Below are 12,033 nucleotides of genomic sequence, written 5' to 3'. Positions count from 1 at the left end.
TCCTCAAACTTGTGTACCAAAACAACCCTGAAGTGACAAAGTGACCATTTACCAGGAGTAAGAAATACTCTGTGTGCTAAAAGAACTAGTAGTAAATACTAGCCAGGTAATAAAAACAGAAATGCCATGTTTCCTCTCAGAGGAAATATGTTTAACTGCAAAAGTGATGTGCTAAAAATGCTGTTAGCAATAGCAGTAGAATTTTCTTTTGCCTATTTTCAAGCAAACTGGTGGAAAGGAAAAAAACTGGCATCTCATACATACACTCATATAGCCTTTGAGTTGTGTCATATATCAGGAGCCATGTCATGCTTTTAAACATTGCCATTATTTATTCTGCAAACATTTGGGGCAAACATGGAAAACCAGGGAGCAACAACAAGCACAGAACAGAACAAAAACAGACATCAGTCATAACAGATAACGCTGTCTGTGTCACACAGAATGAATAGGAAGATCTGTGGTTATGCAGCAGCTGTGGGCAGGCTAAAGCAGCATAAATAGCTCAACAATATGACGCAAAGAAAAATGAGCCATCAGCTGATTTTGGCTTGCATTGAAATCAGCTGATCTTCTGGGACTGCGGCTGATTTGACTTGATCACCCGTCAGAACTAATGCTAGAGTTTTGGTCTATAAGGTGCAATTAAATAAATCTGGGAATCTGAATGAACTGACAAAACAAAAATAAAGAATTAAAATATGGCAGAGTTTGATTTCAAGATAATCTTCTCACATGTTGCACAACCAAAATGATCATCATCAAATTATTTGAATCATTTTCATCTTAAAATGGTTGCCTCAAAGACAGGGACCAGGTCTGTAACTACTCGCCTTTGTGACTGACTGGGGGTCAAACTGGCAACTACATGCAATCTGTTTATGTTGATTTTTAATACAGTAACTAAGTGTGATAAATCAGCAAAAACTGCAAATCTGTCACTATCTGATGCTGCTTACATATACAGAAATAGACATTAACTACTTACATTCACAGTCCAGCCAGAAACTCATAGATGGGAATCAGAAATTTAGAAATTCTTTCACAAGTAGTGACATTGTTGCTGCAGGATGGCAATTTAACTGCAAAATGACCTCAACGGTCAGAAACCTTGCTTAGATAGGAATATAATATATATGAGTTATATTCATCTGTGCAGACGGACTCAGACTGATCGGCAATCTGTCAGCGTTTATAAATCCGACAGTAATTATTTGCAAACCTTCAGCACTCTGTCTGAAAGTGATCGCAGTAAGTACGAGTCAGGCCACAGTTTTTCTGGAGACAGGTTGCCTCCCACCATGTGATCTCTCCAATCACCATGCTATTAAAAGTGGTCACCTAGAGGCTGAGAATGTTGCTTGCAATGGGTCAACGAATGCAACAAAATTTCAATGCAATCACTTGGTAACCGCTGATTTTTCCTAATTGCAAGGAGGTTGCCGTCTTATTTTTATTCTAGTGTGACTGAGTCATTAGGCATGTTATGTACACTATATTGCCTAAAGTATTCACTCATCCATCCAAATCCTTGAATTCAGGTGTTCCAATCACTTCCATGGCCACAGGTGTATAAACCAAGCACCTAGGCATGCAGATTGCTTCTACAAACATTTGTGAAAAAATGGGTTGCTCTCAGGAGCTCAGTGAATTCCATTGTGGTACTGTGATAAGATGCCACCTGTGCAACAAGTCCAATTGTGAGATTTCCTCATTACTAAATATTTCACAGTCAACTGTTAGTGGTATTATAACAAAGTGGAAGCAACTGGGAATGACAGCAACTCAGCCACAAAGTGGAAGGCCACGTAAAATGACAGAGGGGTGTCAGTGGCCTCCTCCTGTTCCAACATGACTGCACACCAGTGCACAAAGCAGGTCCGTAGCCCCTTAACTGGCAAGGGCCCGGTGACGGGCCGTTTGTAGTCCCTTTTATATGGCAGGCTAGACCCTCCCATTTTTATTGACACGTCATTCGGCCAATCATGTAACTGGCTGCACCAAATCACCTGACAAAGCTACGTGACGCCCTCTGAGTATTATTGGCTCTGGGAAACCCATTTCTTAACATGATTGGCCGAATGAGGTGTCAGTCAAAATGGGCGGGTCTAGCCTGCCATATAAATGCACTTCATTCGGCCCGCGGACCAGACGCAGCCGATTAATAGGCTATGAAATGGGTTGTTCAGAGCCAATAATGACCAGAAGGCGTTATGTAGTTTTTGTCAGGTGATTTTTTTGCTGCCAGTTAAGGGGTTAAAGACCTGGATGAGCCAGTTTGGTGTGGAAGAACTTGACTGGCCTCCAGAGTCGAGTCCTGACCTCAATCTGATAGAACACCTTTGGGACGAATTAGAGCAGAGACTGTGAGCCAGGCCTTCTTGTCCATATTAGTGTCTGACTTCACAAATGCACTTCTGGAAGAATGGTCAAAAATTCCCATAAACACTCCTAAACGTGTGGAAAGCCTTCTCGGAAGAGTTGAAGCTGTTATAGCTGCAAAGGGTGAGCCGACATCATATTAAACCCTATGGATTATGAATGGGATGTCACTCAAGTTCATATGTGTGTGAAGGCAGACAAGCAAAATCCTTTTGGCAATATAGTGTATGTGCTGTGATTTCATCAAAGACAGGAAACATCCCATTTCAATCTGACTTGACATTAGTGTGGAGGAGGACGAGTGCTGGGTCTCCATCTATAGCCCAGCAGTTTTCAGCAGTTGAAGAGTGCATTCAAGCCCAGAGGAGATACAAAAGGTCAGGAGTGGGACATTCACAGGGTTGTGCACCGTAAATTCACCCCCCACCAGCATGAACGTGAAGTTTTCCTGTTGTGTCCCAGGGTGTCTGATGGACTGCACTCAGTGGAATACTGAACTGTGGCACGTGCCATTGTGCCAGCACACAGCACACTGAAAACACAGGAGTCTTTTGGCAAAACTGACACAATCTTGACTCACGACCTGCCCTATTTTCCAGTTTTATTCTCCCTGTGATTTTTATCCTCTTCACCAACAGGGAAATCAAGTTAAAGGGTCACCGTTTTCACACAGAGGGGGAGAAGGCACGCGTGCACAGGAAGAGTGGTCTAAAAATAGCAGAAACACTGGAAGTCGCCTGCACATTCAACAGATTATGACCCTGATTAGTGTTTTTTGGTCAATCACATCTTGCATCTGGGGAGCCTGTTGTGTGCCTTTTTTTTTAGTTTTTTGCATAGTTCTCCAAATACAAATATTGTTAAGAGATGTTTTAAGTAAATCTATCCCCCTATTTTTCTTTTACAAATACTACTTCTACTCCAGTATATATGAGAAAATGTCTGTTCTTATGAATGGGTACCATTACTGTATGTTTGTGTTGTGTTGTACCTTTTCTGAGCAGCAGCTGTAGCTTTCCTCTCTCTAACTCCAGGCTGAGGCTGACTCCCTGCTGCCCCTCTGCATGCAGTAGCATCCCAGAATTCCTCAGGGTTTTAAACTTCAGAGAGACAACCTCTTTGGATGTCCGCCACGGCCCAGGACTGAGCCTGTACACCAGGCTGCTGCTGCCGCCATTTAAGCTCACCACATCAGAGGCTGAAAAACAAAATAGATCTCATGATAAAAAAAAAAAAGAGCAAAACACTGAAACCACAATGTTAGCCAAAATCAAAGGCTCAACAATTGATCATAACACCCTTAAACAGACAACAATCTATTTTTTTGGTGCAGTTTTCCTACAGCATCAGATTACTCAAACCTGCAACTCATAATTGGGTATCAGAGTTGCTATTAATTTCATGCAACATCAGAATTCAAGGTTCTTAATTAATCCCTATAGTGCTCTACATAAACACACAATAACCCACACCTGGATTGCATAATCTGCCTGTTCCTGTAATACTTTGGTTGTAGCAGACAATCTGTTAAACAGCGAGGGAAAATTTTCCAGCAAGGACTGAATCTGTATTCTGCCTAACACTTTTCATCAAGAAGTCTCTCAGTTACTATGTGCTGCTCGCTGGGGATTTGGGCTGAGGCGAGTTGAGGTAAACGGTGTAGGTGTAGAGAATGAACTGCAAATGCTGAAATACTTTAAAGAGAGCCGCCGCTGAGTTCAGCATCAAAATCCTTTTCAGTTGTACAACTAATTTCTCTGACCGAATGTTTCTTAATGGACTTGGCAACTCTTTGGCTCCCTAAGTCTTACACACAATCAGCCAACCACTTTGCTTGCAGTAATGCTCTTATTGCATTGTACAGTGTATTTCCTGCTGATTGCAGAGCAGCAGGCTTGGGCTCGGAAGCACTGACTCATCCTCTGCATGGAAAGCTGAAAACATTACTTTAAGTCTACTCTGCGGACTATCAAGCCATTCTAATTAAGTCCCAGATTACATTTTGTTCTACAATATTATGTTTTATGTAATTACAATCAGCCATATCCCTGTAATTATCCCCAGAACATAATGTTGATTATTTTTGACTCACTACCTGGGCACCAAAATAGCACTGGACATAGTGAGAACAGTAATTAGGTGGACAGGCTTTTGCTCACACATTCATTCAAATAACTGCAGTAATCATCATAGAAACACACATATGACAATGGAAAATAATAATAAATAAATAAATAAATAGAGGACAATCCCTTTAGCAGTGCTGGGAGCTGCAGTTAGTGGCTTAGACTGGTATGAATATCATGTTTCACACACGTGGTTATTGGGCAAGAACTGGCCCACAAAATGGTCCAGTGTGGCCCACTGGATGGCTTTGGGAATATTGCAGAGAAGGGCGAGCATAATGTTTGGATTTTTCACTGAATTTTGATGTAGGAAGCATTGTGTTATAGGTTGTTAAGAATAGAGGACGACAAGGGGCTGGTTGTCCAAATCGTTAATGTCATCTCAACCACAGATCTGAATCATCATCAATTTTTAGCCTTTCTTACACACAAAGTGTACTTGTTCTTCTATAGATTTGGAGGTGTTTTGATATGCAGTAGTTTGGCTGCTCCTGCCCACTTAAGGTTAACTCGGGCTGTATGTGATTCATTAACATTTGACACCCCTGAACTAAGCTGCACACAGCACAACTGTCTGTGCCAAAATTTAAGGCAACCTATCCCATGGCTGGTAACCATTTTACTCATCCTCATGGTGCTAGGAGAATAATCTGTACTCCATGATTCACTGTAAAAATCTTTAAATCCATCCAGTAAATACTTTCAAGATCGGCTTAACCCCCTACTGTCATTTAAAGAGCTTTGATGCTAATGCACAAAGAAAGCTTTCTGTCACAAAACCTTTGCTATTGCTCAAGAAATATTTTGCATCACCAATAATATGTCCAAACAGCTGAGGCATCTCTGCAAACGTTCACAGAACGGGTAAATTAATTCAGCATAGAAACTGAGAAATGCAAATTAAAAATACTCCTCATACTCACCATTATTCTTTCTTCCTACAGTGTTTTACTGTATTTGAGGTCTAATTACTTTTTTTTACTTTTTTTACCCTAGTTTTCTGCTGTCACCACTACTCTTTGAGGCAGTTTCACTGGTGTGTGGCTATTTGTTGTCATTAGTTGAGTTTTTAATCATAAATGATTTTTTTGCTCCAGTTTTCATAGATTTCATTTATCAAGTCTAAACGCTCATGGAGGTCGGAGAAAATGTTCTCCATCCATTCTTCTTTGTCTATAAAATCCTTTCAGTGTTAACTACAAAACACATTATTTTGTGTTTCCTTAAAAAAAGAATAATATCCACCAAGCATTTACATTCAATGCATTTCTCACACTGTGGCAAACCGTTTGTCACCAGCAGCTATATCGCAGCTCCCTGCAATGCATTACATTTGTTTTTCCAGAGAGGATTCTGCCATGGATGCTGCATTAGTTTTCTGCAGGAACACTGGGAATCTTTTCTGACAACTGTGACACTAGCTGATAAATATAGTACACAAATATATCTCCCGTGTCCTTAAGTGACTTTTGAATATTTCCAAAACCACTATAGGCTATTCATCAAAATCCAGCTTTTAATGTTTCTCCAAATCCATCTTCTTCTCGAGCAGACAACGATAAATACAGTTTTGGGGAATATACAATGGTCTGAGCATAAATCATCTTTACACTTGGAAGACTACAAATGATGAATATGCAAGCACAAGATATAAGAATATAAGGAAGATACAGAGATGATGTAAAAGTGGTGATCACCAAGAACACCAAGAATGACACAAAATACGAGACACCTTTGGTACAGCGACATTCTGTTTGAATTGGGGAAGAGGTGGATAACACTTACATTTTAAAATAATGGTATTTGACCAAAGAAATGTATTTGTACTCGTTCCCCTTTTTAGTTTATTGAAAGCAAACAAGCTGATATCTTTCTTCTGTTTTTATACTATTTTTATGCTCCGCTCAGAGTACAGTCGACTAAATACAAGGAGAAACTTGAACTAATTCACACAGACAGCTGTGGAGGAAATCCCAGGAAACCATGTTTGCACATAAATAGCTACTCTTTGATACGTATATTCCAGTATGTATATGTAAATAAGTCTAAACACTCATGGAGGTTGGAGAAAATGTTTTCCATCCATTCTTCTTTGCCTGAAACTCCTTATTAGATTAACTACAAAACACATTATTTCACGTTTCCTTAAAAAAGACTGATATGCACCAAGCATTTACAGCCAATGTATATTCATGAGTATGTTGTGTTTTGATTAGAGAACAGAAATCAAGGCAGAGCAGCGAACGAACACTGGGAGGACAAAAGAGTACAAAAGCCTGCTCTTTAAAAAAATATGAGCAAAGTCTGACAGCTGACTGTAAACCTTAACCGTGACGGGGTTAAAGAATAAAGTAAAGTTCCATTCATCTGTAATGTGTTTAAAGTCATGCTGAGTCAATAGGATTCATGCTTTATGTGAAATAAAAACAGCACTGAGAAAATAAAGCCACAGCATGTTTTCAGGCTGATGGGAGAATAGCAGTGACACATTTGATATCTATTAGTTTCTGTAATTTTTGTAGCAGTTTTTTTTTTTGCCAATGGAGTCAGATAAGTTATGTAACCGAATCTGACAATATGCTTACATGCAAAACGCAATGCAATATTTATTTGGTCCACTGTGCTGATCCTAAGGCTGATGGGGACAGTATGTAAAAAAATAAAATAAAATAAAAATAAAAAGAACAAAAGAACAAAATAAAAAGAACTGCGAACCATCAACAAAATGCTTTGTGTGAAAGAAAAGCAGTGCAATAACAAAGGAGCGAAATGTGGAAATATTTCAAGAAAAGATTTAGCAGTTCTTTCTTCGATAAAGAAGCCAGAACTTACTGTAAGGACATCCGTAGGTTTCCAGTCTTAGTCCGATCCGTCCGCTGGGATTCCAGTCGAGAGGAATGAGGCGGAGAAAGCGCGCGATCGCCGCTTGTTGCAGCTTGTATTGAACCACACTGTCTGCATTGCTGTTACCTGGAAATGACTGAAAGCATACAAACACAGAAAAAGACATGATATGTAAGTATTTGCATTGAAAATGTAATCTCCATAAAGATTAATATAAAAAAAATATGGAGAATTGTGGGCAAAGAAATGGAAGCTTTCTGGTTTCCTGTTTCTGAATGTAGTTCCAGGTTTCTTCTCATGCTTGAGCAGGTTTTAGATTCATACAGATAAACTGTCCACACGGAGGAAAAAGACAACATTTCCCAATATTAACAAAACCAATAACTACCATCTGGCTATTTGCATTTGTTTTTAATTTATCTGCATTCTTAAACAATGAATGGCAGGGGTAACAGGAAATCTTGGCCTGGGTATCTGCAGGCTACACTGAAAGTCTGGAAATATTGAACAATATCCCGCAGAGACTAAGCTGCAAGACTAGTCTATGGTTGCACATCAAAGGATAAGACCTGAGGACTGTATACACATGCAGCTAACATGCTGATATTTAGCAAATGCAATGTTTATTTATCATGTCAATTTCTTGACATTCACCAAAGCGTTGAAAGCAAAAAAAGTAAAAGCAATAAAGTTAATTTTTTTAATTGATGATAAATAAATGTTAAGAAAACACCAAAATAACTGAAATCCATCCTGAGGGGACTTTCATGGTGACTCATTTAATAGATGTCAAATCAGTTCACTCAAAGTCAACTGAACCAGCTCAACGGCCCCATTAAAGGGGTTGTTTTTAATGTTAACAGGGTCAAAAACATTTATGTGCAGTGTAATTACTGTAGCAATATTCACCATTCTATGAACCTTTCTTTCATCACTCTGATATTCTGATATGACTGTGGATGGTCCATTTCAATCTTTAATTATCCATCCATCCATCCATCCATCCATCCATCCATCCATCCATCCTCTACCACTTATTCGGGTTCAGGTTGTGAGGGCAGCAGTCTAAGCGAATGAGCCCAGACTTTTATTACCCCAGCTAATCCGGGGGGGATGAGTCATTCCTAAGCCATCTCTCCAGTGAGTCCTGGGTCTGCTCTGGGGCCTTCTCCCAATGGGAAATGCCTGAACCACCTCACCCACAAGGCATGCAAGAGACATCCTAATCAGATACCCAAACCACCTCAACTGACTCTTTTTTGATGTGGAGGAGTAGCAGCTCTCCTCTGAATCTCTCTCTCTAATGACCAAGCTCCTTATCCTCTCTCTAAGGGAGAGTCCAGCCACCCTTCGAAGGAAACTCATTTCTGCCACTTGCATCCATGACTTCATTCTTTCCGTCACCACCCAAAGCTTGTGACCATAGGTGAGAGTAGGAACATAGACTGACCAGTAAATCAACAGCTTTGCTTTTATGCTCAGTTCTCTCTTCACCACAAAAGATGGGTGCAGCGTCTGCATCACTGCAGACACCACCCCAATCCATATGTCAATCTTACACTCTACACTCTACTCTAACTTGGCCGTGACCTGCTCTAGTGCAAGCTGGCTTCATCACCACCTGATGAAACCAACATAACCACATTGTTTGCAAAAAGCAAAGATGAAATCCTGAGGCCACCAAAGTGAAGACCCTCCACCACAAATTCCAAAGTGCAGCCCTGGCGAAATCCAACACCCACCAGAAACAAGTCAGACTTACTGGCAGCAATACAAACCAAGCTCTTACTATGTTTGCACAGGGGTCAAATCGCCTGTAGGGGACAGACACCTCATACTCCTGAAGCACCCCCACAGGATTCCACAAGGGAGGCGGTTGAATGCCTTCTCCCAGTCCAGAAAACACATGTAGACTAGTTGGGCAAACTCCCACGCACCCTCGAATATCCTCAAGAGGAATACAGTAACAACTCGTCCAGTGTTCAGTGACCAGGACGAACACCATATTGTTCCTCCTGAATCTGAGGTTCAACCAATGGATGGACTCTCCTCTCCAGCACCCTGGCATAGATATTTCCGTAAAGGCTGAGGAGTGTGATCCCCCTATAATTAGAGCATACCGCCACAGACCTCCACGCAACATTGTAGAGATGTGTCAGCCAGGTCAACTCCACAACAGCCAGAGACTTAAGAAACTCAGGGCGACTTTCATCCACCCCAGAGGTCCTGCCCTAGGGGCTCTGCCACCGAGCAGTTGTTTAACTACATCAGTGACCTCACCCCCAGTATGTATATGTATCATCCCAGATGAATCATCCCCCTTATCCCCACACTCAACTTCCATAAAAGAAGGTGTGATAGTGAGATTGAAGAGATCCTCAAAGTGTTTTTTCCACCAACTGACTACATCCTCAGTTGAAGTCATCAGCATCCCACGACCACCGTATACATTGTGAGGAGAGCACTGCTTCCCCCTCCTGAGTCGTCTGACAGTTTGCCAGAATCACTCTGAGGCCGACCAAAAGTCTTGTTACATTGTCTCACCGAACTCTTCCCACACCTGATTTTTTGTGTCAGCCACTGCCAGAGCTGCACTCTACTTGGCCTGTTGGTAAGTAGACCATAGGGGATTCCAGCTGCCTCTGGAATCCCACTGGCTAACCAAGCCCAATAGGACTCCTTCAGCCCAACTGTTCCCTTCACCTCCGGTGTAAGAATAGATATTATCTATTCTTATATCCAATGTCCACCATCTGGTTCTGAGATTACCACCACAATGGGCACCAACGACCTGGCAGCTGCAGCTCCTTGCAGCCATGTCAGCCACTTCAGCACTGGAGTTGCATCACATGGTCCACTCAGGCTCAATGTCCCCAGCCTCCCTTGGAATGCAATCAAAGCTCTGCTGGAGGTGGTATTGAAGAGCTCATGGAGTCAGGCCTCTGCCAGACGTTCCTAGTGCACTCTCACTATACATTTGAATACACCAGGTCTGTCCAGCATCTTCCCCTGCCACCTGATCCAAGTAACCAGCAGGTGGTGATCGGCTGACAGCATAGCATCTCTCTTTACCCGAGTGTCCAAGACATACGGCTGCAAATTTGGTGATACGATTACAAAATCAATCATCATCCTGTAATCTAGGTTGTCCTGGTACCATGTGCGCTTGTGTGCATAGGCACAAACAACAGTAAGGACCAATACCCAACCCAAAGGCACAGGCAAGCAACCCTCTCATGCACTGGGGAAACCCCAAAATACAGGCAGCAAACCGAAGGATACCCACCGCTGCCCGGCGCCTCTCACCTAGGGCAACTCCAGAGTTCAACCCCTCTCTATGAAACTGGCTCCAAAGCCCGAGCAGTGTGTTGAGGTGAGCCCAACTATATCTAGTTAGTATCTTGCAACCTCACGCACAAGCTCAGGCTCCTTTCCCACCAGAGAGGTGACATTCCATGTGCCACAAGCCAGTTTCGGAAGCTGGGGATCAGAGTGCCAGGAACCCTGCCCGCCGCCCAATCCACAAAGCACCAAACCTCTACGGCTTTAATCGATGGGCTGAAAAAGCAACGAGATCAGTAGTAATGATTCAGCTTCTGAGATGGAGATTCTTTTTTTGTTTTTCTAAAAACACAAAATTATGTTTATTTTAGCTTTATAATTCTTGACTCCAGATTATTTAATCTAGTTTTCACTTGGCGGATCACTGACAGTAGGTAGACACGTGGCACTTGTATAGGGGTCGAATACAAGGCATAGATCCCTGATCACACTGCCGACCCGCATGATGGGCATGTTAAGGACACAGCTCATTCCCATTAGCAACTGGAAACAAAGTATGCCGATAGAAAAAGCTGTTTCTGATTAGGAGATGAGGCGTGAAGGAGAGGTGAAAGGGAACTTCAAACACAGTTTATATCTTTTCAAATTTGGAAAGTATTCCTTTGAGGAAATTAAATTCATTAACCTGCTTCATGCAAAAATCCTTCCATAAAATGTGGAGTGTTAGCAGGGAATTGGTTTGCTGGTCTCTCTCAGACTCTGGGCATAATGCCTGATGGATTTCTTTCCATCTCCTCCATCTGGATATCTAGCCTAATTACATGCCTCCCTTGAAGTTGACACGCAGGTTAACTGGCTCTCCCACAACTGAATAAAACTTAGACACTTAATTAACTTATTAATTCCTCTGTAATCAAGAGAAAGTGGAATTGAATCACATCATATGATGAAAAGAGACCCTGTGGTTGACTGAAAGGAGAAAAAAAATTCAATGTAAATTTTGTGAATTTATTTTTAATTTTCATGTATGAATTAGTTCATTTTGCTCTTTAAAGGATGTCAACTTCTAACTCCCGGGCTTTTGAAATATGTAAAAATCCTCAATAGAAGAAAAAACATTAGAAACATGACACTGCCTGTGTTAAAATTATACACATACCCAGCTCGTACCGCATCCTTATATTAAAGAAAACAGGTAGAATTTAAAAAGGGCACCTATTCTGATATATAAAAAAACAGTTAATTAATTAATAAAAAGATAAATATCACTCTAATCTGTGATCTCTGTAATTTTGGAATAAATGGTATTATTTGTACCATGTTCTCTAACCGTACCAGCTTTTTGTTCACAGGTATGTTTGAATACATTTTAGGTGGCTTTTCAAAACTGAATGTGCAA

General features: G+C 41.3%; 1 protein-coding gene across 1 annotated transcript in view; it reads right to left on the bottom strand.

Annotated features, from left to right (window-relative positions):
* Positions 1-12,033, bottom strand: part of LOC115795422 (contactin-associated protein-like 4) — a 142,890-nt gene that overhangs the window by 81,281 nt on the left and 49,576 nt on the right. The window contains exons 4-5 of the mRNA XM_030751320.1: positions 7,341-7,488; positions 3,374-3,580 (exon numbers count right to left, since the gene is read on the bottom strand). Of these exons, the coding sequence (XP_030607180.1) occupies positions 3,374-3,580; positions 7,341-7,488 (355 nt within the window). The remainder of the gene's footprint in view (positions 1-3,373; positions 3,581-7,340; positions 7,489-12,033) is intronic.

The sequence above is a fragment of the Archocentrus centrarchus genome, chromosome 17 (genome assembly GCF_007364275.1).
Source record: "Archocentrus centrarchus isolate MPI-CPG fArcCen1 chromosome 17, fArcCen1, whole genome shotgun sequence".
Taxonomy (NCBI): Eukaryota; Metazoa; Chordata; class Actinopteri; order Cichliformes; family Cichlidae; genus Archocentrus; species Archocentrus centrarchus.
This window is presented reverse-complemented; position numbering and strand designations above follow the sequence as displayed.